Below are 27597 nucleotides of genomic sequence, written 5' to 3'. Positions count from 1 at the left end.
TGGAAACCCCCCACCCCCTCCCATCAAGTCCAGACAACTCCCTCTCTCTCACCCTGTGCAGTCCTAATGGCTTCCTCACCCTCTGTGCCGCTGATGCTGAACCCAAGTGTGAGACGCTTTCCCAGTCAGTGGCGTCTCTCTTGGGGGCTCAGCCTGACTGCTGTCTGACTCCGCAGATCTGTCTAAATACAGAGCTCACCTTTCTGCTTCATTACAACTAAATAAACCCCTCACATAATAACGTCCCAATTACAGACAGCTGATAAAACAGAGCTGGGCCACCGCTGGGCCGAACGATTAGTCCTCACGGCCGGTCCGCTTAGTCTTAATCACCCCTCTGACAGGCAGGATGTGGGACATGGATCTGAACAGTGCTTCCTTTTTCGCCCACATTAATGAACAAATCTTTTCAGAGATAAATAAAATAAAAACAGGAAAAGAAGATTCATTATACTCTGCAACTCTGCATACTCTGCAATGGCCTCTTGGATGCCGATTAAGACTAGCCCTTCACTTATTTGACAAAAACAAAAAGGTCACAGCCAGAAAAACGTCTTTGTTAAAAGTGTCTTTTGGTCTCAGTATCATTTGTATCTGGAAAACTGAAGATATGCAAGCATTTGTGCACTACACATGCTATTTACAACTTAAAAATTGGGAGTAAAATAGCTGCGGTGGGGGGCTGGTGATTTTTCATGTAGCTTTCTTTTCCATAGAGGCATGAGTGAATAGCTGCATATTAGTCATTAAATTAAAGCTCAGTGAATTCTTCTATTCTGGTCCTAAACGCTTTAGCACAGTTTGGTGATTTTCCTGATTTAACACACCTGTTTCAACTCATCTGTCAATTGCCACATTTAGTAGATGCGTTTGAGCAGGCAAATCACCTTACAGTGCTATAGAGACCCGAATTAATAAGCCCGGTAATAGCAAAATAACCCAGCCAACAGGTTTAAATGAGTGGAACATGGGCTATGCTCCATGTGACCATGGGCTCTGAGTGGATTTATACACATGTTGTTACTGGGACCCAACTAGGCCTTCCAAATTGGCTCCATCGTTACAATTCGCCCTAATCTCACATGGGTCCCACCTAGATCCCATGTACAGTGTACATCCCCAATGGTGCCCATGTTTAACCCCTCCTGGACAAATGCTTGCATCACTGTCCCTGATGAGACCCTGGTGGACATCCATATGTGGAGCCAACATGGAACCCATGGGCAAATCGTTCTGGTTTCTGGTTAGGCTACCTCTACAGGCCCCACATGGGCATGGTATTTGAGAAGGTGTCTAAAGTGTTGTATTAAGCATTTAAGTAAAACGGTCCTAAGACTTGGCTTAGAAACATAAAAGAAATTATAGCAAGAAAAAGCTGGTGCTAGCTAATGCTACTTAAAATGTACTGTTTACATTGCAGTATTGCAGACCAAGTGGACTAAGTGTGACATCTTAAGTATGCAGTGACATTTTGGTTAAAAGACTAAATGTAGCTGTTTGATAACTGATATTTGATAACTGACATGTTTTTTGGCAGACTTGCCAGAGCTGTTGAGTTAGCTATCCTGCTGTTTTTGCTGGTAGCTGGTTTTGGATAGTCTAAGCTGGTCATTGTACTTGAAAGATGGTCATCCAGACTGGACTGGTTAACCACTAGCTCCATGTTGGTCGACCGGCTTGGTCATGTTGGTCGACCGGCTTGGTCATGTTGGTCGACCGGCTTGGTCATGCTGGTCAACCAGCTTGGTCATGTTGGTCAACCAGCAAGATCAAGCTTGGTCAGGTTGATCATGTTTGTAGACCAGTTAAACCATCAAACTCCAGCAAAAAACATACCTTATGCTGGCCAAGAGCTAAGCTGGTCAACCAGTTACACTAGGCTGTTTTATTCAGCAGGGCAGTTAACTTTGTACTTTACACCTTAACCAATAAGTTATGATATGGGAATTGAAATTAATAATTTGAAGTTGCTGACTACAACTATTCTGTCAAGACTAAAAGTAAAGCAAAGATTTAGAATATGCACTAAAGTCATGACATTATGGACAACAAGGGCCTTAACACTCAACAGTTTTGTTTTAGGGCAGATTGACAGAATTACATGACAAATATGATTCTGTTAAACTCTGCAGGTTCACAGTTCATGCTCCTATACTTACAACTCTAGAGTTACTTGATATATTCCGGCTCCAACAAAAAATGCTAAAGAGGGCAGCGAAGCTAATGAGCGGTGAGTATTGCGGTTATAAGTCAAGAGCAGAACAGTGGAGTTCACTGGGGCAATACCATGATGAACGTGTGGGAGTTGAGATCTGTAGTATGCTTTCCATTATAACTCAGCTTCATTCTTCAAGAATGCAACCCCCTGCTCCAAGGGTTGTGCCAGGTGACATTTAGAGGGAAATCCTAAAGGAAAGGAATTAAGTGGCTTTGCCTGGGCAGATAATTACTTGCTACAAAATACACAGCTGCAGCCAAACTGCATTTTTGACACTTGCACCCACACATGCATGCGTACCCCCCCCCCCCCCAACCCCCAAAATCATGCTCTCACACACAGGCAGGCACACACAGAGCACCCCCAACCCCCTGCCCCTAAACATTCACTTATGCAGTCTTCTACACCATATCTATAACTTCAGTAACCAAACAGCTTTCAAACAGAGGCTGCATTTTGTGTAAAAAGTGTTTTCCTCATGGGCATCAATAAAGTGCACTGTAGGGGTTTGTAGTCCTCATAAAAATACCAACCAAAAACACACAACAATGGGGGGTCTTCTTGCTCAAGGATTTATAAACTAGATTCCATCTGTGACACAGACCAGCCACAGGTTTCCACTCATAACATTACCTCATGTTTGTCTGTCTTGCTTGCTAGCTTCCTTATCTTTTAATGCACCTTTGACAAATATCCTTTACATGCTCATGAATAACCAGCTATGCTAGCTAGTCATGGGCGCAGCTAAATGAGAACCTTCTATATTCTAGCTGCAAGAGGGTATAAGTCTAAATCTAGATCCTCTAACTCTGTAGTCTAAGCTGAGTCTCTGGAGTGCGAATCGTAGTTGGTTTTCAGGGTTCGAATTCAAGTCTCTAGAGTCTGAATCTGAGTTGGGGAGTCTTGAATCTCTGGGGTGTGAGTTCAATTAAAGTCTCTCAGAGGTGAGCCCAGATCAGGTCTCAAATCCTTGGGCTGCATGTCTGAGTCAAGTCCCATAATTTTAGGATGTCAGTGTTGAGTCTCGAGGTTATGGCCAACAAGTTTTACTTGTGTGTTGAGTCTCTGGGGCACATGTCTGAGTCAAGTCCTGAGTCTTTGGGGTGCCAGTCAGAGTCGAACATCTGTGTAGGTGCAAGTCTAAAGTGAGTCTAGAATCTTTCGAGAACCTAGCATTGAGTGAATTGAGTCTCGAGTCTTTGGAGTGCAAGTCTAAGTCTCCTGCCTCTGGGTACAAGTCTGAGTGTAGTATTGACTCTCAGGGTGCTGGCTGGTTTATGGGAATTTAAGTGACTCTGGATGCTCAGATAATTACGCCATTTATCTGTTTTCATTTTGATCAGTTTCTCTCTGCAATCTCTTTTATTGTATATTATTACATTGTATTTTATTACATTGTACATTATTTTGTTTGTTGCCTCAGAAGGGGTGTAACTCTGTGTCACAGCAAGCCTTGCAGGACCATTTCATCAAGATAAGATCCTTGTAATACTCAGGCTTTCGTGGATTATTGCTGTGATATGTCAGGGCTGCTGTCTCTGCAAGATCTCACAAACATGCGAGGAGCTGTTCTCCAGAGTAGTTTAATTTTACATGCTAAGCTCTGGAAGATAGGCTGTGTTTGTACAGTAAGCCTGTTAAAGTAAGGGTTCTTAACCCCTTAAACAGCCTATGGCCTGTCGACAGGCCGAAAGTGTTATTACAAACTTCTATTACCAAGGAATAGCCCCACTAGTCTGTACAGACGACCCTGAAGTTACTGAATAATTTGCCTTGGTTCGCAATAAGCATTGGAGTGTTAAGGGGTTAAAGCCCCTGAGAACACATTTCTTATATTGAATTTTTAAAAATAATACTAATCTTGGGTGTTAAGTGACAAGTTCAGCAACGTTTAAATAGAAAACACAAAGCAGAAAAGCATGGTCTTAAAATTCTAATGAATAACACATGTGACTGACAGCCCTCTATCACTGGAGAACAACATCTTGTCTTGTCTCAAAACAGTCTTGTGTTTTAGCTTTAGCTTTAGCTCTTTACTTTGAAGTGTGGTTGTGATTTTACAGATCTTTGGGGTTTACTGAAGTTCTGGTATCTGCAATCAAGTTACCAGCCCATATGCAGACACAAGCTTTAGCAGATTCAAGCTGTTCCATGCGCCCTGTTGTCCCCCCTGTTCAGTGCCCGTTGCCTCTCTGCTTCTCCACTTTGACAGCCAGCTACCCATTGTGCTAGTAGGGCAGAGTATGGGCAGGCAGCGGGCAGCATATCTCTCTGGCTACAGTGCTACATTGGAACCTCTCGTCCGCCCCAGTATCCAGCCACTAAATTTCGCAATGAAGCTGAGAGGCGGCGGGAACTGAACGTGAGGGACAATGTGGCACACTGGGTGGCTGCTTCCCCAGTCGCTGCTCAAGCTTTAGCTGGCCAGGTTTAGCTTTAGCTTTAGCTCTCCAGGTCGCTCAGGCTTGAAGAGCCTGAGAAGCCGTATTAGCCTTGTGGTTGTTTAAACATGGTATGCTGATGTAAACCTGACCTACTTTTAGGACCATCCATTCCACATTGGGAAGACAGCAATAATGGTGAAATACAGCAGACAGGCCCTGAGGAGCCAGATTAACTCAGATTTGGTTCCCAGTGGTTTTAACTGTAAAGTAATGTTCTTTTTAAAATGCCTGAAACAATCAGACCATAAAACAAGCCAGAAAAGAATTATACTAAGTCAGACAGTTTTGTTTGCAGGTCCGTTTATAGGGGTCTGAGGTCATTTGACATGTTTCTGAACATATATCTGCGACCTTAAAGAAACCTCCTTAAGGAGTGTAGTGCCCACTCCCTTTCCCTCCCATTTTAAGCATTTTAGCAAGTTAAACTAGGGCTGTTGTTATTCTGTGAGGATGAATCAGAGGTGGGTCCTCAGTGTAATATGCAACTTGAGTTCAATTTGAGTCTGACTTGCTGGCTCAAGTCAGGTAAAGGATTGATTATTGTACAATTATTTTCACAAGGTACTTTTGTGGATGTATCCTGATGCAGTTAGTTTACACTTTGTCATTTACAAAACAACGGAGCAGGACAAGCAAATGTGTTTTCTGTTCATAACATAACTATAGCAGTTCAGCAGCAGCTGTGTATTTGGATGGTAAAACCACTCCACTCTTAGCCACGTGTCTGCATGCGTAAATACATATGCGTGCATTCACACACAACCGTCGAGATCAGTGAATGGTCGAACCGTCGTCAAAAGAGCTATTGAAAACCCTCACACTAAAAGTGCTCGTTCACCTAGCTATGTATAAGCGTATCTCTAAATCTCCATTAGCTTTCAGACTGTGATGACAGAACTGGACAGAGATGTTTTGCAGCTGTGCAGTGATGTGCCTTGGTGCATTGCTGTAATCTCCATGCTACTTGACACACGCATGTGGATCTCCATTGAGTCCAGCTCGAGCCTGCGCTCTCCAGACATGCTCAACTTTCGCTGATGCAGTGACTGTACCCTTCACTGCGATCATGGACACGCATGTGTTCTTCCACTAAAAGGCGCATACCTCAAAAACCTCGGCCCACACCGAGACAGCTCTCTTTGAATGTGAGCCCACTTGGTGTTGCAATTGTTTAAGAATGGTGTTGACTGATTTGATACAACAATGTCGACATCTGCGGCTCTGAAAGCTCTTGTGGAACAGGCTGGGTGCATAGGAGCGAATCTGGAAAATGAAGAAACATGCTGTCTCAATTACGTCCCTGTCGTAGCTGCACCGCATTCCAGACCTTCAGGCCTACAGGTGAATGTAAAGTGTGAGGCAGGGAGGCAGGATGCAAGGATGTAATCTCCTTATTAGAGCCAGGAATCATAGCCAGGCAAAGGTCAGCACATTAGGCAAACAAAGTAAATAAAACTAAAAGAAAAGCAAGGGTCACACTCAAATTTTTTAACCTAAATTTTAACCCAATTCTCAGCCTAGCAGAGTCTGTGCTGGTTGGCTCTAGTCTGCCAATTATTTGTCAGTTGGAGTCAACAGTTTGAGAGAACATAGAGTTTTTGCAGGGTTGCAGAACGTTTGATTTTTACTGGTCAGTGATTCAATCTCAACAGGCCACTCCAGAAGCTAAAGAAAACGTGTAAGTGTGAAACATGCAGTTCTTTTAATGATAATTTTACATTCCACCTTAAACAATGCAGCAGTCTCCCACTGCAGTCTGTACAGACCATGCTGATCCCGCCTTCCCACCCTTTTGTTTTGGGTCAGTGCAAAGGGAAGCGAGAATCTCCATCTCCTAGGTAATGTGAGGCACATGTATTTTGAAGTGTGTTAAGTATGGTTCAGCAGCAGGTTGTGTAGTCGTGTCAGATCGCTAGTAGTTCAGTGTGGAAATTGTTTAATTCGACACAAAAATCTAAATTCAGTGGGGACTTGTGTCTTTTTATACTCTGCTACCACTCTAAATGTTGTGTAGTGTACCCAAGGCTTAAATGGTTATTTTAGTTGTCATGGCTGGATATAGAGCCATTGCCTTTACTAACTCAACTCAACCTTTATACCAGTGCAGCGTAACACATAGCTATCACACTGTTCTTTTTGATGTGAAAAACATTGTATACATGGCAGAAAGATGCATAGCATAGCATAAACTTTGTAGTAGTTTTATATAGTACAGTCTAATATACAGTACATTACTGTTAAATTACTTAAATTAAATATAAAAAAATTGCTATGTTGCGATGTTGTAAAATGTTTATTTTGACTCATTAACGAGTCAAAATAATTTATAATTCAGAAAATCCAGTGACAGACGGAGGAGAAATGTACGTATGGCAATATGTATTGGGTTTGCAACACTTTTGTTGACCACAAAACCATAGCAGTAATGTATTGCATTTTTGGATTAAAATCCAGCTTAGGCCCAGTTTAGAGTTTATAATATGAGCATAATGGCAACTTTAATTATAAGTGGTTAGTACTCCACAGACTCTACAGGCACAGGGCACTAAATGCACTAAACAGTTTGTGAACACTTGCTGTGTTGACATCCAGTGTCCAAAATTTGCTGTGAGGATTTGATTGTATTCTTCCACACAAACATTAGTTAGTACTGATATTAGAGGATTAGTTCTAAATTACAAAAGTAAGAACAGCTCACCCCAAATCGATTGGACAGAGTAGTTCCTACTGCTTTACAGCCCAGTGCTGGGGGGCTTTATACCATACTAGCTCATGCTTAGCAATTATGCATTGCTCATGAGTGGCTCATCTAGAGCATCCTATTCTAATGGCAATGTTCTTCTATGGATTATACATACACTCGTTGTGCAACTGAACAGAACTAAACCTTACTGCAAACACATGTTCATGGATAAGAATGTCCACAAACTTTTGGACAAATCGTGTAGACACAGACTAATAATGAAATGAAATACAGGTGGGGATGAGGTGAAATATTCCAAAACACAATGACCTTGAGTGGCACAGCTAACGCAAGAGGAGATGAATCACAGGCCACAGGGAGGAGAAGCACTACTGTGATGGCTGACACAGAACAGGGCCTCACCCTTACCCTCCACCACACCCTTGCCCTTAACCTCATCTGGCAGGCTCATCCTTCCGATAAGCTTGCCAGAAAATGATGGACGAGCCATTTTACGATAAGAGAGCTTAAATTCACAGCCCTTACCGTACTATCGCTGACAAACTTTGGCAACCAGGCCTACAGTTATGGACAGTTTTGGGTAGGAAGAGGAAGACCACCACTCCTTCTGTGAGTCAGTAGAATACAAGCTTGTATGCAGCTGTATGCAGAACATCGGAGTATGAAAGGGACAAGATCTGAAGTGTTGCCAGTGTTGTGTCTAAGACCCTTTCAATACTGCTTTTAAGGCATCCTCACCAATTTCAAGTCACCATTCAGTGTAGTGTTTTGACCACCTGTGTGGCCTCTCAAAAGTGGAGAGGGGAGAACAATGCACCCTCCATACCCCACCACCCCACACCCCCCTTAATTTAGCAAAATCACTTCCTTCAACAGCTGTTGCCTGCTTTGGGGACAATAACAGTTCTAGGGTTGTCCCAGAACATCCTAGGAAGATAGAAGTAGGCAGTGCACATATCATAGCTTTAACATGGACGCATTTGAAGCTATGCATTTGAAGCTTTTACCAGACTATGTATATTCCAAGTAAGATGTTTTCCAGGCCATATTCCCAGATAACATGCCCATGTGGAGCCTGTATGGGTAGCCCTATTTCTTTCTTTTCGTGGGATCCATGGTGGTCCGACATATGGATTTTCACCAGGGTCCCACCAGGGTTAGTGATGGGACCAGGGGTTAAACATAGGCCCCATCTCAGTTGTACACTGCATACAGGGCCTAGAAGGGACCCATGTGAGATTAGGGTGGGCTGTAATGATGGAACCCACTCAGAGCCCATGCCCACCAGGAACCTATCTAGCCTATGTTCCACCCATGTGAGCCCCATTTATAAAAAACATGCATGTTGTCATGGTTCTATATATAATCATTGCCTTTTTAAAAATTGTATTATTTATTTTTTATTATTTATTTATTATTTATGTATTTTATACGTTTATACTGTATACTGTATTTTATACTGTATATTGTAAGTTTACACCGACTAGTTCAGTAAAAATAGAAAAAATATGCCTGAATATTACTGTAAGAGCCTGTTCGCCTGTTAGCATCAACCAAGTCAGCCTACATTAATGTTCTTCTTGTTGGTCTTTTCATGCTGTGGTTGGGAAAAATGCAATTCCATCTTAAAACATTACCACAGTTACATTCTGGTGCCCATAGCTTCTCCACTATTTACGGCGGAACAGAAAATTCCATTAAGCAGCTAGACAATAACTCCAGCCTCCAGTCTTGTTTGGTCACAGGACTAAATTCAGCACTAAATTGTATGTCAGAAACATTGTATTGTGAGGTCACGTGACAGGGTGGTTAAATTATCAGAGACAAAACAAAGCATATAATGAGGGAAATTAATCACTTGAGGCAGTGTTATAGAGGTTTGCTGTGTGGTGGGGGAAGCAGGTTAGATGAACTAGTGGAATTAAAGCTGATGCGTCATGTTTAAAGCTGAACTTCTTATGAGCATTCCAGTCCCCCTGCTGGAATTGTACCAACCAGGGACCAGCCACAGCGAATCCCACTGGTAGGACTGTACTTGCTGGGTTAAGCAACACACCTCATCTATGCTCCTAAATGTGACTAGTTAGCTAAGTTATGCATAGTCATGCTCACATACTCACTTATGCCACTCGCAAAGGTTTAATTCCCAGTGCAGGCTGGAACTGTCATCACTGTACCAGTAAAAGTAGTTAGGCTAGTCTCTAACACTAATGTTTGAAGGTCTACCATTGAAAGCGACTTAAGATAAAAGCGTCCGCTAAATAAGTAACTGGATAGCACACCTCACACGTTTCACTTTCAGTTGACATTCTGCTAAACTCATGAATGTAAATGTACAGCAACTGACAGGTTTTGTCTTCATTCTCCCCACTGCGTCAACTGCTCCCACTGGACACATTCACGTATACACACACTTGCACATGAGATTTGTGGAAGTCTGTTGCTCTCTCCTGTCACCACGGGTCAATGGTATACAGAAGCATGGGTCTGGGATTCTCACTTCCATCTAAAAAATCACTTCCCTAAATCCCTAGCCAAACAGGAAGTGGTGCTCCAGCTCTTATAGAAACACATTCACCCTGTCAGGGGTATTGGAGGTCAACATACTGATTTGTCATTGGGCATATCATAGTAGAACTATGGCCACACATAAATACATGAGTCTTAGAAGGTGAACCCTGTGGCCCTGAGCCTTAGAAGCTGCCAGCATGAGGCATTTGGCCTGAAAGCAATGAGGAGTTCATGGAACAGATTGATTATAGAAGGATCAGGAGGAAGCAATAGCTCTTTCCTGGTAAGAGCTTGTGGACACTTCTCTTTGTTAACCCCCAATCAGAAAGTGAAAGACACTTCACCAGCAGCTATTATTGTGCCTGGTTTACCTGAATAAAGTATTATTTCTGAGAGATTGGAAACATTTGGATAAGTAGCATGCTAGTATTGGTTTAGGCTGGATTTGGGTCCTTCCTCCCAACAGTGGTGGCTTAGCGGACCTGAGTAAAGAACCCTGTGTTCAATAACCCAGTGCTCTATACCCAGAGCCACCATAACCCGAAATGCACTACATTGTGATTTTTGGTGCTATATACCATATAATATATATTCTATGTATTTTATGATATATAAGTATATCTATTATATCTATATAATATAGATATATTACCATTTTAAGCACATTCTTTAGAGATGAACTCAATATTTTAGTTAATCCAGTCATGGTTTTAGCTATAATGTTCTGCAACATTGTTCTTCAACAACTCTAACAGGTAGAGCTTAAAAATAGGGAGGACAAACATGTGATATTAGTGGATAATAGTGAACGGTTTTCTTACACCTGATACAAGGTGACACAATCAAATGTCAGGATGTTTTCAGAGGCAAGCTGAAGTTAGATAGATTATAGACAGGGTTGGATAATAACAGAATACACGTAACGGCGTAACATAATCGGAATACAAAACAACAGATGGTAAACTGTTGCAGTTACAGAAAAATAGTGAGTAATTAGATTACAGGTACATTTTAAAAACAGACTGATTATAAACAGGATTACATTACAGCCAAAAAATGATTGTTAATCTTTTCATATTTGTTTCTAAACGAGTGAGTGAGCATGTGTTTGTGAAAAGCTGCTGTTGTTTATGTTTGTTGTGGCTTTTTCTTTCACTTTATTGATGCATTTATATTCTCTCAGCTTCAAATGATTCATTTGAAGGTAAGAATATCACGACTGAATTCATGTCGACAAGCTATGACTGGTGTATGATTAGCCTTTCTTTCTGCTGCTAACCGTGTGTGTAGGTGAGTTTCTTTGAAATATTTTAATAATAATAGTATTAATCACAATTACCTGTAAGCTAAATCGTAGTAAAACCTCATGAAACCTTCTCACAGCTGGCCTTTGCACTGCCCTGCTTTATAAACCAGCAAACATCAGCAAACCAAACCAGCATTAACCAATTTAGACCACTTTAGATGAATGGTCATGAAGGTCTAAGATGTTGGTTTCAGCCAGTTGTTTAAACTTTAATGATGAATGAGCCAAATAAAAAGTCATCCTGAGTAACTTGGAATAAATTTATTTCACTTTTTACAGCCTTTTTACATTAACTTACATCCTTAGAACCATGTATCCAAGCCAAGAATGTAAAGTGTAGTGCCTTTACTACACCTACAAAATCTCTGACCTGGGCTTTAGTAATCAGGTGAGTTCTTTGACAGATAGCTACAGTCAGTATCAGTGGGAGGAGGCCTACAGTAGGCCTTAGCCTTGGCGGCGGAAGGCTACATCTAGTACTTAAGAGAAGGGAGTAAGAACAAGAGAGGCTCCAATTGGGCTAGAGAACCATCTGGACTTGCTCTTGACCTCACCTTTCGCACAGCCCTATCATTAGTGTGTGCGTCGCTATATTCCAGACACCTCTGTCCTCAGCTATACCAGAGAAACACACTCACACAGCAGTCACTCTTACATTTCAGACACATTAGTGACTATTAGGGGAACAGTCGTGACATGACGGATAAACTTTGCTCACTTTGTGCCAGATTTATAAGAAACAGACAAGGCCTACTTTTTAAAATCTAATATACAAAATAGGTTTGCTATTTCATCATTGTTTTGAACAGTGTATCTCTCACTCACCTCTATATAGCTTAGCTCCTTCAGCTACGGTTGGAAGAAAATTGCTGGGGCTCATCTTCCATCCCTTCTCCTCCTCCTTCTGCAAAAACACACACACCAGAATGCTGCATATTTCATCCACTCTGCCACATTCGTTCATTACTTCATGTGCAATTCGTTGAACTCTTGACTTCAGAGGCAGTAAGTAATGGAGAAGGCCTTTGAGAGTTATCAGGAACATTTCAAGGCGAGTTATGGATACTTCTGTTGAAAAGCTGGCAGATCTCATGCTAGCAAAGATCAAAGCTAGTATTCAGGCCAGGGGATGCTCCAGCGCGGTGTGACGCAGGACTGTGCCCACCGTTGCCGGTTTAATGATGTCCATCCGCGGTAGGGGAGCGGTGTGCAACGCTGCGAGCATGATTTACAACACCTCATGTTTTCCTTCTCCTCAGTCAGGGGCTGCACATTAAAAACTAATCACTGTCCCCCACACACACTCGTGTAAATGTTAGCTTTGTGTGGAGCGGCTCTGGATTTGGGAGCGGCCAGCATGTTTTCAGAAGGAACGAGGCGACCTGACACACTTTGCTTTATGGCCAGTCTCCTTTTAAACACATTTCTCCATTAGCGCTTAACGGGCCCCAAAAGAGACAGAAATCCGTCCAAAAATATGGAAGAATCTTAAGTGCTCTATATTACATGCCTATGATATATGGCTGCTCTCATGACACGAGGCAGGACATTTCCTTATGGATCCAGCAGGCTCGGGCGGGCTTTATCAAAGGAGCCTGGAGCTGTGCTAGGGGGCCCAACAGATTTCTGGCGCAAGTCGAAATGGATTCGGGCAATTGGTTAGGCGCAGTAAATATTGGTTAGCCCCAGTCTGGGTGCCTCCCTTGTTCTCTCACCATGCTGTTTTTTATTAGACACAGTAGCTCTCACTTCATTACTCTGCCACCGGAGTCCTGCTTCGTTATATGTTATATATTGCCACACTTTATTTCAACATAAGTGGGAGCTTTGAAATGGGAACTTCAAGTTCATAACTTTCTTCATAATTAAAACATTAAGATTCCAAGCCATTCAGAGTGGTTTCATGTGAAATGCTCCATTCCTTAAGATAACGTACTGGACTGTGCATAGGAATTGGACATCTGAAGAGTTTAAAGTATGCATTTAAAAACTACCTTAGGAACGTTTTTACAAGAAATTATTACAAAAACACTGCCCGATGCCGTGTAATAATTTTGAGAGAAATCTGACAGAAATGTGTTTTTTTGCCCATTCATAGTAAAGAGGTACGTGTATGGCAAAATAGCCTTTTTTTTAATTGACCATTTGATCTTCTTCCATTTCGCTTTGATACCCACATGTTTTATATCAAAATATTCAGAACACTCATTCAGCTCTCTCTATAAGGAGACCCCATGTGACCTATAGCACTGTTTAAAGAGATAATCTGACCGTTAACCCAAAAGAATTAAGTCAGATTCTAGAATTTCTCAATTTTTCATATGAAAACATATTACATACTCTACTCATGTGTACAGATTGTTTTGGTGCAGAGTCTTAGCTTCACAAAAGCAGTGGAATGTATAAATAAAATGGCATATAAATAATAGGAGGCAGAGGGCATGTTTCACACAAACTCATAGTGGAAGGCACAAATCCATCAGTTAGACACAGTGAGAGGCAGAAGACGAGTATCTGGACTGGTCTTCATAGTCTTGTAATTCTGGATGTGAGTCACGTACGATCTGGAATGCAATTGTTTTTTTGGTCCTAAACCGAATTTGATAGTTGTCCTTGGCATTTTGTCAAAAAACCACGATGATTGGTAATAAAGTTTTTCTTTCCCCTGTAAAGTTGGCATTTTGGAGACAAGAGTTTGTTCCCACAGCAACAATATGTAAATTTGCTGGTCATGTTAGGTTGCATAAAATAAAATGGCTATATTTCCAATGTAGACATTGGAACCTCTGATTCCTATCACCACCACTGTAAAGTATGAAAGTTTCTCTCTAACTCACCATTTCACACCAAACCACATTGAGAGACCTTGTTTATATCTCAATAATTATGCTGTAATTTGGGAAAGTAGGTGGAATTCCCCTTTTAGAGCCATTGAAAAAAAAAAAAACTAAGTGTAATTTCAAGAGCTTTGACTGAAATTCCCTCTAATGACCCTCAGAGCCACTCGGCTTTCGTCAGGAAGTACGAGCTTTGAAGAGGGTCAAATTTGACCTTTCACATCACTCAGTACAGGTATCAATGACTCAGTTCCGCAACGAGAAGTACAGGTGCTCTTATTAAACAGAGCAGGAACAAAGGCCCTATTCTACAAGTCCAGACTGCAGTCAATCACAGAGAGTGGGCATTTGTAACGCTTGACTGGTCTGCAGTTACTACCGGTCTTAATGCAACACTCTAAAGCCAGAGCACCGAGGAATGAAGGCTTGTAGACATAATGTGTAGGATTTAAGGAGTGTTGGCAAAAAAAAAGTGAAGAGTGAATAGTCAACAGTCAATAGCTTTTTTTAGTGGGTACAAAAGAAACAAAGACAAAGAGTTTGCATGGACCTATGGACAGTTTCTGCTTTTTTCAGATTCATTTGCAGATTGTTAGAGCATAATATGATACAATGATGAGTTACAGAGGTTTGCCAAAGCTAAACAACAGTGCTGCATTGTATTATGTCATCTTTTCTGCTTCCAAGCCAAAAACAACTCAAAAATGGAACATTTTTCTTTTACTGTGTCATTTTTCTTCACATGTTCTGAAAGTACTTCGTAAAACAGACTTGCAATACCCCAAAAAAATTCATTAGGCCTTATTTATTATAATAAGTAGAAAACTACACTATTTAAAATGAAACGATTCTTTACACATGCCATAAAAGACGGATGTCCAGTCCTACCACATCTCCAAAATCTACCACACTGCAGAGTTAAGCTTTAACCCTAAACATACCTGATGTTGGTAATAAAGACCATCAGGGGCATCTGAATAATAGAAACAGGTCTGCCGGATCTGAACTCTCCAGGGTGGTAAATCTCCAGGACCAAGGCTGGACACCCTTGCTTGGTTGTATGTATCACCAAAAAGGATACTTTTTCAGTACTATTTGGAACATATTTTGCTTAGAGTGTAGGACAAACCTTTGAAGTGGTATATAAAACAGGGGTGGGTAACTATGGTCAAACTCCAGCACAGTTTTGCTGATTTTCCTGCTCTAACAGACCTACTACACCTGGCAATTAACAAGTGTTTTAAATCAGGTGTGCTTGAGCAAGAAAAGCACAAAACTGTGCACCACTGTTCCAGACAATAGCTTAGCTATAAGAACTATACTGGGGGATGGACAAAATAAAATAAACACCCTTTACTCATACTTATACTCATTGGTCATTTTACTATGTAGACTAAGCTCTTGACCAGCATGAAGTAAGTTTCAATTGGAGTTTGATGAACTAATGGTTTAAAATGACCAACTTTACCAAGCTGATTGGCTGTTTTGGTCAAGCTGATTGACCAGTTTGGTCATATTGGTGTTCAGACTTCAGTTATGCTTGGTCAGGCTCTTCATGCTGGTCAAAAAACTCAAGGTCCTGACCAACTTGGTCATGTTGGTCATGCTGATTGACGAGCTTGGTCCTGCTTCTTGACTGGCTTTGTCAGGTTGATCATACTGGTAGACCAGGCAAACCATCAAACTGAAATGAAAGCATACCCTAAGCTGGTCAAGAGCTAAGCTGGTTAGCCAGGCATCCACTTTACTAGCAACTTTAAAAGAAATTAACTCTACACGGTGACAGAACCAAGACAATACCGCCATGTATACTGTACATGGGGGGGATTTCCTTTGTGAACATGTCAGTGGAATGTAATCATGTTGAAGTGTGACCTTTCCTCTTTAAACACAGTTTGTGCTATCTAAACATGTAAATTAAATCAAGGACCACTGTACATGACCCTCTCATTAACAGAGGAAGTGTTTACTGCTTTCTGCCTATTCTTTGTTGCCATGGAGTGTGCAGTATTTACAGAGAGGAAAGAGTTATGAATGGAAAGGGTGACAGGTTATCAGGGACACTGCAGGACACTGGAGGCACGCCTCGCTGGGATCAGAGTTATGTTTGAGTGCAGCCTAATAAAATAACATCCTCACCATTCCTGATCTGAGCCAAGCCCATGGGCTTCAGGATTAACATTCTTTCCTTCAGGCTCTGCTCAGCATTACAACTTCTTTTTGTGTTTGCCTTCAGTTGTGCATGGGAGCACAAGGTCATTATTCCAGGTCTGGAAATGCACTATTGGAGAACAATGGCAATTATCCAAAAGATAACTAAAGGTTCATGCCATTGTCACCTTTACATATTAAAGGAACAATCCATCTTATTTACAAGTAATCTGTATTATCTGCTTCTGTCACATATGCTCAGTTAGCACAGATGATAATTTGGAAAAGAGCAGAGCAATCTATTTACTCTAAACTCTTTTACAGTAGAACTCAACGGGCAATTGCTGAAAGGCTACAGCGACTGTAAGAAAATCTGCATTAGTGCAGTAGCCTCTGAAACCGAAGCCACTGAGCAAAAAATATGAACACAACGGCAGATCAGTGTTTCTCTCTTGATGGCATATTCTCACAAAAAAGAAAAACAAAAACACATTAATCAGCATATTTGAAAACTTTGCATTAAGAAATAATATTTCTATCTAATGTAAATGATAAACAACTTTAGCAACAGTTAAGCAATAGTTTACTGAATTAAAAAAATATTTTGTTACAATACATTAATGCCGTAATTTTGGACTAATGAGATTTTTCTCAATTGTGTTGAACTGATCTGAATTCTTGATTACTTTGGGGATTAGACATAACACCTCTGAGTTCTGTGAGCAAACATTATTAGAGTGCTATGCTGTACATTTGGAGAGGAGCCCTGGACTGCTAAATCTGCCTGCCTCAACCAACATGCCAAATTAGCTTAATTTTCTCATATGAGCTGTACTACACTTTAGCATTACAACTATGTTAGTTCTTACATCATTTTAGATTATGTTAGTGTAAAGAAACCTTGTAGCTAGTAATGCAATCAGCACAGATCCAGCTAATATTTCTGACTAAACAAATTGGTAGCTAAACTAGCATGTCAATCTACCAGCATGTGGTAGATGACCTTTACATTCACCATGCTTCAGTCTTGGTTATTAATATGACTTTTAGAATGGTTGTAAGTTGTTTTTTTATAACATGTTTTCTTTTTATGGGTAATGCCAGCCTGGTGCAGGCAAGCCAAGTTAGCTAGCAAGCTAAAAGGTGATAAAAGCATTTATCACTTTACTATGTACAGTGAAATGTGTCCTCTGCATTTAAACAATCTGTGGTAGTGAACACACAAACAAACTAGGGGCAGTGAGCACACACACAAACAGAGTGGTGGGCAGCCAACTCCAGCACCCGGAGAGGGTGAAGGACCTTCTCAAGGGCCCAACAGTGGCAGCTTGCTGAGCCCGAGTATTAAAAACCCACAAGCCTGTCATCAATAGCCCGGAGCTCTAACCACTGAGCCACCACTGCCCCTACTGCTACCAAATCAAACTTGTTGCTTAGCTAAAAAAATGTTTTAAGCCCTTATAAATTACCTGCCATCTTGATAAAGTTACTAAAGATACTAAAGTTGTTAGTTTAGTTGGGTCAATTTCATTTTATTAATTAACACAGAGTAGCTTGAAATCACTTTAAGAACTTATAATTGAAAAGTTGAGGCAAATTATGAAGTGGTCTATCAGATCAGCATCAGATCAGATGCTGAAGTTTTTGTTTAGTTATGTTTAGAGTGTGTACAGCGTAGAATTTAGGTTAAAATATGATGGAATGTTCCTTTAATCAATGTACAACAGACCACAGAAACTGTACTACACAGTGTTTTAAAAAAACATTAACCCCATAAACTGCCACCACAAACACTTCCACTTTACAATAATGTACTTTAGCCTTTGAGAAAAAGAAGAAGAAGCAGTTCAATTCTTTTGCTTCACTGATTCATCGTCTGCTTCACGGATGTCACCAGGGAGACTAAACAAGACTTTAGTGAAGACTTTACAAAGAGCCACAATAAAACAGCCTTCCAAATGAGCCAGTTTGTCGGATCTGGAAATGTACATTCCTAGACATTCCTGACTGCTCATGCAACCTTTACCACCTGCAGTCATGACCACAAAGGGCATTCATGTCATCCGATGCTTATAAGTGTGCTTAGCCGGCAGAGTTCATTCTGTAGATATGGATCCTTAATGAGAGCTTCTATCGATTTCTTTAATGTCTCGGTGTTCCTATAATCTTTTTCCATCGGTACTTGACCTTACCTCCATATCTGATTTCCCTTCTTTGCCCTTTGTTTTCCCCTTCTTGTCTTTCTTCTGCTCTTTATGCTCCTTGGGACCATTTTTGTCCTTCCTCCCTTTGGATTTTTTCTTCTCTTTCTCTTGTTGTTTAGCAGCCAGCTCAGCAGCAACCTGCACAAAGCACAATGCTGTTGAATTACTGTAGTATAGTTTACTGTACAACACAGGGCAAGAAGCTTCCCAGCCAAGATGTCAGTGTACAACCCAGATGGTGCCCAAGTTTAACCCCTTTCTGGTCCCATCACTGACCCTGGTAGGCATCTATATGTGGGAACGACATGGAACCTGAGGACAAAACTTTTTGGTTCTCAGTTGGGCTGCCTATGAAGGCATCACATGGGCATGTTAGCGGGGTTCAGGTTGATTCAGACAATGCAGCTCAGGGAAATGTGTTTCATGTTCAACACAGGCATGGCATCAGAAAGTCCACAGACCAGTCGTGTTGTCATACTTTTGTGGACATCATGTCCATTTAAGAACATCTGGGCCTAAGTTGGATTTTTCTCTATGAGAATCGAATTTGTTTTTTTTATTTTTATAGAATCATTGTTATTGCACTCCATAATAAATCATTTTCAAGTCAACATTTGAATTTTGCCACATGCAAGCTAATACTACTCTGCACTGAACTGACATAAGACCGGTGGACATCACAGCTAAATACTTCAAACAAACCAAACACATAAGGTAAGGTAAGGTAAGTATACAGTACAGTTTGAGTAGCTGGTTTTGCTTAATTTCATGCAACTTAATTTCAATTTGCAGGTGTGTTATTTTGCTTGTAGCATGGATGTAGCAATGAAAGTTAGGTACATGAAAGTGACAAACCCTGAACCTCAAATACTGCTGTGTCCTCTTTCAAAAGCAATACCCATATAAGCAAAACAGAGCTGTAAAACTGGCCAATTCCGAATCCAATGTTTTGTGCAATCTTGGATCATTTTATTTTCATCCCTGAAACTGACATACATCCAGCCCACTAGCCCTTCAAGACTAAACACAACAGCTAGATGGGGAGATAATAGAAGCGAGGCTAAAAGGCCAGAGGCAGTAGATTGGGCAAAATGCGGTTTGGTGGCGAAGACGCTGAAGCTAGCATTGTTTTTTGCGCTAAATTGTTGTATTTTGAGATCTGATTATACTGTCTGACCAAACTGTAGCAAACTGTGATGGGTGACTGAAAGTTCTTGTACTGGTTCAAAGATCCATGGATGCTTGATATGGGATAGCCTAGCCTAATGTTACATTTTATATTTACTGCAAAAATCAAATGGGGGGTGTAGATTTATTTGGTATATAAGCATTCCAGCTGCAGATCTTTCTCGCGAGACTCATAAAAAAAGGCTTACAATAACCTAAACGGGATTAGCCTTGTAGCCTCGTTTTGGTGTAGCTTGGCTCAGTATCTATGTAGGCACGGCTAAGTGTTTTGTTGTTATTACTGGTGAGTAACGATCACAGGCAGATAAAGTTACCGTTTGCACAATGCAGTTTGAGTTAAGGACTTGATATGGGCGTCAAATGTGGGTGAAAGAATCAGCAGCTACTTCAGGATTTCTAGCATCTACAAAAGCAGATTAGTGTTTTTAAAGGGAAGAAATATCAGATTAGTTTTAATATAAAAAAGAAAACAATAGGTAACATTGCAGAACAACTAAATAATTGAGAAAGCATACAATAAGGTAGTATTAAATTATTTTATTTTATCTTTCTAACATGCCTGTGATCCTGTAAGTTCATATAATTGTGCTATTAAGACAAAATAGCTGTATTATCAAGGTCTAACACTTTTGTGTGTGTGTTTACCTGCTCTGGTGTCTTTTGTGAAAATATGGAAGCTGATCCGCCATCCTCAGCACTTGGGAAATCAGGGAATTTTCCAGTAGCATCTCTGCAATACAAAAAAGAAACCTTATTTGAATGTGTTTGTACATGAGGAAAGTACAATATGTAAGTTGAGCAAAGTACAATAGATGTGTACAACCACAAAAAGTCATACCACAAAACTCACAAAAAACAACAAAGAAAAAACCCTAGCTCAAAAAATCCACACGATAGATTCTAACCTCCAGCTGACCACGTTAATTACTTTCACCCATTTATTAAGAAAGGCCTCATTTAACCTGTGTCCCATTATGTGACGGAAAAAACATAAAGCACAGGACCTGCTCTAAGTAATGCAATTAGGCCAGAGATTTTTCAGAATGACAAAAGGCAGGCTTCACCTCTAGACGCAGATCAATAAAACAGCACAAACCTAACCAAAGGCAAATCGCTCATATTCGAACTGCAAGCCTCATGAACGAGGGGGTTACATTAGCCAGATACAGAGCTGGCTCTCAGGGGATCTCAGGCAGGTTTAGAGTAACAGGATAAAAACGTCACCTCTCCACTCTCACTTCTGCTTGAGTTAATCAGAAGCAGACTGACTGCACGTCACGTACTAAGAAGCAGCTCACTACTGGAGGACATGTAGAGAAATTGAGCTTCACCAGAATCAGAAGTTCAGTAATTACAAAAATTAAAGATTACAACCATGTACAGTTGATCTTCCAAGTAGTATATTATTGCTGACTGGCAAAATTGCCAAATTCCCAAACTGATAACTTTACAGGAGAAGTATAGATAAAAGTATTTTATCGCACATGATTTGGGACTATTTCATAGGTCCAGTTAACATTTGTTGTACAGTCACCACAAATATTTGAGCTTGAAATCAGGCTGCTCTGATTTAATGCTAGTGTTTTTTCTACCTATGTTGGGCCTGTTGGGTCATTTTGTTGGGTTATTCCCACAGTACTGGAAAACTCCCTCATTTTTAGGGAGTTTTGTATAGTGACAGTATCATAATAGCCAGTGGATTGATTTTCGGTATTCAGGAATAGGACCTAAGAAAGTTGTGTGAAGAATTGGTTAAACCACATTTTTTATTAGTTATTAGCAGTGTCTGAATGGCTGACAGGATACAGGGAAATAAATAAATAAAGTTTTAGTAAAAGTGATATTATCAACTGTATCCTTCTGACTGATCGGGGTGAGTTTCTTGTAAACTATCAGTCTAGAGAATCAACGATTGAAGAATGTGAGAAAAGTCAATTTAGCAAGTGTTTCCCATTGCAAAGAGCTTTGTAATCTGAAACTGAGCAACCAGGCAAACCTCAATTCAGTTCAGACATCAATTCAGTTCAGTCAAGAATAAAAAACAAATTCTTCATTTTTACACTCAACATTTTTTTAACTGTATACTGTATGAAACTGAAATCTGATTGGGTGGGATGTTCTCAGCTGTTGTGAAACACTCAAATACACACATCTGACAATCTTCTTCTTCTTCTTCTTCTTCTTCTTATTTTCTACATAATTTTTTTTTCTTCATTTACACAGAACACATTTCTGCACATTCCAAAGCAAAGGGCCACTTGTTAATCTGAGAATGAGTTTACATAGTATGTTACAGAGGTTTTGGAAAATGCTCATTAATGAATAAATATACTTAAGAACTAGTAAATGAAGCACCGAGCATTGAATGAAGCTTTTGGGAAACTTACTCCTGACTGATAAGGATTAGCTAGTCTTAGTGTAGTACAAGGTTATAGGGATTATCTCCACTATAACCCATTGACTTCCATTAAGAGTTAAGAAGGACTTTTCCCTCTTCTGTAAAGTTACTATTTTGTGCCTACCCTGTGTGTCTGTCTGTCATTCATGTGCTGTCTCTCTTTTGTATTTGTTAAACGTCTGTTTACATGTTTGAAGTTTTTAGCCTGCACCTCTCTGCAATTGAAAGTATCTAGGCTGAAGCACCTCGTCCATTTCCATCTGTAGGTAGTCTGTGTGTGTACAGACACTTTAGGTTAGTAATGTGTTTCATTTAGTTTGTTTTATTTATACCTGTTTTTCACATAAGAACTCTGGAAAATGTCCAGGGAATCAGGTCCAGACGTTATCTAGAGTTACCCTTTCACACATGTAGTGTACAGCTGGAGATTTTCAGTGTCAGATGTGTTCTCACTGCAGGAAATGTTCTGCATGGTTTAGGCAGCGCATATGTAGCGTGTGCAGGGCAGGATGCAAAAAGTACAATTTGGAAACAGCAGTGTTTTATTTACATGTCATTTCTGAATCGAATGTTTGTATAAAATGCTGTCTGCTAAGGTAACTTTATCTTGCCAATTAGTGAAGGCAGTGTAGATGTAGCCTTCACTGCCATATGTATCCCATGTTCCTTTGGGTTAGCGCTGACTCAGCGCATAAGAAAAAGCAACATGGTGGAAGCAAGCAGCAGTTTGTACAAATGTAAGTTATTTGCAATTATTTTTCCGTAATGTGTTTTGTTGAGTAGAAATTGTTAGAGTAATAGCCAAATTCTGGCATGTTATGCTTAACACTTTTAATTAATTCCGCCACCAGCTGACAGTAGTTGTCGGTTTCCTGGCAATGGCATGATGTATTGCTGCATTTGAAGTGCATCTCAAACATACTGTAAGCACCTTAATCACAATGCTGCCTTCTAAGGTATTGACTTTTGAGACAACATAGACAGAAATTTGGGGGCTGGCAGGAAAAGTCTGGGTACAACAGATTTGGACATTTGTGTTCACACATAGAGCTAATCCGGATAATATCCGGAAAGATTCTGGGTTACCCTGCATGTCTGAACGGGGCTTTAATTGTTATAATTGGGTAGATCTTTTCATAGATGCCATCTTAGTTGACATCTCTTGGGCCTCTAGTTAGTCTAGGCCCTGATTATATGTTCTTGTGAGGCTATTAGATGTTTATGATTTGCTGTATTAAAAGGGCTTTTGGTCCCTTCACTTCTCACTGGTTGTTTCCCATGTGTTTCGCAACCTCAGTTAAACAAGTCGCTGAGGGTCATAACTTCAAAAAACAAACATGACAAGACTAGAATCGTTCTCTTAATGTTTGGCACAATACTTTTGATAAGGTGTCATTTCAAAGTACAAAATCTTTCTCTTCACAGGTTAGAACAAATAATGTCAGAACATCTATAGCAAACTGAGAAGAGGCATAAAGAAATTTTAAATGTAGTAATCAAAATTAGTCAGCATTTAAGTAAGTTTTAGTTATAAGTGGTTATATTTTTAAATTATAAAATTAAATATAATATAAATATATAAATACAGCTTACTGTATTGGGGTAGCTCCTCTTACCCAGAATATATTTATATTCATAGTTGAGTTCTGTTATGGAAATGGAAAGTCCTTGTGGTACAGTGTAGTCAATGTCATGTTTGATGTGTGGAAAATGGGTTTCAAAGCAAAGTTAATGATTGACTAAGAAAAAGAAATGCCAAAGGCCATAGTGTGAAGGAAGCAGCTGGCATACGGGTCTACCAGTGAGTGGCAACAATCCCAGTCTACAGTAAATTCTTGTCACGATTGTGACCGAAAGACGAAAATGACAGATAGGGACCGCCACAGGATTTCACGACCTGGGAATGAAAATAGATTCACTTCCAGGCAAGAATTGTTTCTTGGTATAACGTAAGAGTGCTGCCAGTTTTTGTTCTTCAAAAATTTACCTAAAAATGTTTAAAGTGCAGAAAAACTCTTGATTAAAAATAGATCAGTTGTTCTCAATGAATGGACCACAGAAGATGTATGATTATGTATGATTATGATTTTATAGCAATGTAATATTTTTGCTTAAACATTACTGATGGGTTCTGCTGATTGAATATTGTGGAAATCTACATCCAGTTATCGTGCTGTATTTTGATAATAATCAGTCAAGTCAAGTCAAGTCAAATTTATTTGTATAGCGCTTTTTACAACTGTTGTCGTCACAAAGCAGCTTTACATAATTATTACTTAATAAAGAACAGAGACAGAGAAGAAAGAAGAAATAACATGAAGCGTCAAAGACCCCCGTGAGCAAGCCAACGGCGACAGTGGCAAGGAAAAACTCCCTCAGAGCTGGAGGAAGAAACCTTGGGAGGAACCAAGACTCACAAGGGGGACCCATCCTCCTCTGGCCAGACTGTTTTAAACATTAATGATAAAAATTACAGTAAATGCACATTAAATAAAACAATCATTAAAACCTATGAGATTTGGGAGCAAATCAGTTAATTATGTTGGATTGAAAAAAAAAAAAACTGTGAAAGAGATCAAACTCTTCTTTGGGAGGGTTCCAAATGACTAACCTAAAAAAAGAATGTAGGCATTCCTGGTAAATCACAAGCACATCACAAGTGTCCAAACTATCAACTGGTTTAGGAAACTGTGTGTCATGAACACCAAATAAGGTCAGACAAACCACAGAACCTCAGAATCAAAAAGATCTGAGACAGAAGTCAGCAAAACCAGAGGTCAGCTGTCTCCAAAATAACACCACAGCAGATTGCTACTAGATGTTGTTTAGACCAGATTGCTTGAAGCTTGCTGTACAAAACTGCTGTTAATAGTTAAGAAAAAAGAAAATAATAGCACATGAAAACTGTGCAAATACTATGAAAAGTTAGTATTAATGAACAAGAATTGAAATTATGCGGGCACAATGGCAAGATATTTATAAGACAGAGATGGCTAGTCCCTTAGCACAGGATAACAGGATGACAAAGTTAGTCATCTTTACCCATACCGTCACAATCTTGACCACAATACCATTGGCAGAATGTGTAATTACACAAGATTTATAAGATAATATTTTTTTACCAACGCTATTAACCAAGAAACACCTTAAACTTGAGCAAGAACTATGTTATGAAGAACTAAGTCATCCAGAACACACTAAGAACACAGTGGTGTTGAGGTCTGGACTTTGAAGTGATCAGCCAGTTGTTCTGAGAAGAACAACTGAAGAAGAACCTGAAATGTTACTTCTGTTTAGTCTCTTTCCTTTTCTTAGTAAAGATATGAAACTTGATCCACAACCTTTCAGTCCTTTCACAGTGGAATAATTGACAGAAACACCTGTAGATTTCACTGTGTAAGGTAAAAAATGGGACGGGATCGAAGGCAAGGAGATAGAAGTACATCATTTTAACCATAAAGTTGTAGTTTCTCAAAAAGTCGTTTACTAAAGCCTTGATTCTGTCTGATCTGTATCCTATGGCCTTAGTAAATATACTGGTAGAGCAGACTGACCACATGGTTGCCATATGAGGCAAGTAGAAGCTTGACCAAAACATTAAGCTCCAAAATAAAAAAAAACGAAACCAAAATGCTTCTTAAAGGTTGTGTTAAGCATTAAATGTAAGCCTAGGCCACACACACATTCACATCTCAAACAAGAGTGGAGCTTAGTTCTAAAGCTTTAAAGGCTTTAAGGACTGTTTATCAGATGGGGACAGTTTTGGTGGTCCACTAGGTATTACATGGTTGTTATTAGTACCAATTTCTTTCCTCAGAAATATCTCCTGAAAAATTGTTTTGGCTGCTTTACCTGGTTAATTCTGTAACCAAAGAGCCCATAATCCTTTGTTGTTTTCACTTCCATTTTAATATTGGTGAATGGGCCAATGCATGAGATTGGAAGCTGTTGGCACTAAAGATGTAAGCACTAAACCACAGGTTTCACTTTGCATTGCGGTAACATCACCGAGTCTGGATATTGTGTTATACTTGGAAAGCAAACAGAGAGTTGACTTTACACTGTTAAAGGTGTACGATCCTTGAGGAACCTTTGGGGGTTCTTAAGTTTGAAACTGTGGAGGAACCTCTTAAAGTGCTTTGAGAAACCTTTGAGGAAGAAAGGAGGAATCTCTTTAAAAAGATTTGGTGTCTATAGAGGTGGCTATAGGAGGTGCTAGAGCGTGGGTGGCAGGCATATATTAGATCAGTAGAAATAGGTTTTAGGGACTTGAGGAATTATCAGAAAAAGCTGAAAGATATAGTCAGTGGTTGTGGATAAGAAGGACTGGTGTTGGGTGGGGAAGGACAGTGCGTGATTAAAGGTGTAGCATGGTGGGAGATAGACTGTCTTGAGCAAATTGTAGTGTAGTGTTATTGAAGTTGTGAGTAATCCTGGGAAATCCTGGGAGAGAGCTTGGAGGGTGAGATAGTGGGTCTGGGATGCCAGACTTCACTGCTGAGCCTTCCGGAGGTGCCATGGGCTTAATTCAGCAAAACACTGACAAAGGGAGGTTCCTACCTGATGACCCCTGTGAAGAGCTTGCGATGTAGTGGGTGATTAGAGCATGGGTGAAGGGAAGGTTGTGTATAACCTTAATTGTTAGGTGTAGGGTCTTGCAACATAGAAGAGAGAAGTTAATTTTAGCTAATTACTGACGAAAGAGGTGCCTACCTGATAGAGCTTGTGATGTAGTGGGTAAGTAGAGTATAGGGGAAGAGAAAGGGCTGGGCCAGTGTAACCCAGTTGTTAGGTGCAGGAGTTCCTGTATGTCATCTTTCTGTATTGTCTCTGTATTTTCTCCTACACTCCATGTTGTTTTAGTTCTTGAACATTTGTGCCTCCAGTAAACGTCTTGTAAAGGCAGCTTATTTTTCTGCTTTAGCCTGTTAGTAATGGCGCTATAGATACTGTCAGGAAGCCTGAGCAAAAAGGTTTGCAAAGTATTACATTAAGCAAATTCAATGTATTACCTTTAATCGTGCCTGCTTGCCCTTTAGACTGCATGATGTCTACCCTTATGAGAGAGGAGGTCTTGTACACAGATTGGAATCATGCCACCTTAAGACGGTTTTGCTCCCCTCCGTCACGTTTGAGTGATTCCCCATCTGTCTGGCCCGCTGTTGGACAGCTCTGTGACTGTTTCACCTCATCTACCTTAATCAGTGCACAAAAACTATGCTTACACGCTCCGCCCTGCAGGTCTTGACCTTGCGTCACATACATGGTTTATACACATGCTTGGTGCCCAGGAAGGTCATTGTGGAGAGGGGTGGCTGAAGGGCCCACAGACGCTGAACTTTCCTGTGGGGTCCAGCTGAGATGACTTATGACCCTCGACTTCACGCTAATGGGCAGGAGCATCCAGTGGCCAGTCGTAAATCAGCTTGGAATGCACTAATCAGCCTGGCCCCGCTCTGAACTGAGCACAAGCTGACCTAGCACGTATGTTAGCCTAGCATAAACAAGAGGGGCTAATTGAGACTGTGGTCGCTACCGCGAGCATTCCAGCCTCCAAGCAAAAAAGGCAGGGACAAAAAAACAGGGAGGAATGCATCTCACAATTAGAGCGAGATAATGCATGCACTTGGGCAGAG

The 27597-nt window shown here is 40.4% G+C and overlaps 1 protein-coding gene across 2 annotated transcripts in view; it reads right to left on the bottom strand.

Moving 5' to 3' along the window:
* iqca1 (IQ motif containing with AAA domain 1) overlaps nucleotides 1-27597 on the bottom strand; it is an 86831-nt gene that overhangs the window by 41986 nt on the left and 17248 nt on the right. For both annotated transcript variants that reach the window (XM_072682920.1, XM_072682923.1), the window contains 3 exons: nucleotides 20209-20293; nucleotides 18364-18513; nucleotides 12009-12087 (listed from right to left, as the gene is read on the bottom strand). In XM_072682920.1, the coding sequence (XP_072539021.1) occupies nucleotides 12009-12087; nucleotides 18364-18513; nucleotides 20209-20293 (314 nt within the window). The remainder of the gene's footprint in view (nucleotides 1-12008; nucleotides 12088-18363; nucleotides 18514-20208; nucleotides 20294-27597) is intronic.

Source organism: Salminus brasiliensis, chromosome 7 (genome assembly GCF_030463535.1).
Source record: "Salminus brasiliensis chromosome 7, fSalBra1.hap2, whole genome shotgun sequence".
Taxonomy (NCBI): domain Eukaryota; kingdom Metazoa; phylum Chordata; class Actinopteri; order Characiformes; family Bryconidae; genus Salminus; species Salminus brasiliensis.
Note: the sequence above shows the minus strand (reverse complement) of the source record. Positions and strands in the feature narration are given on the sequence as shown.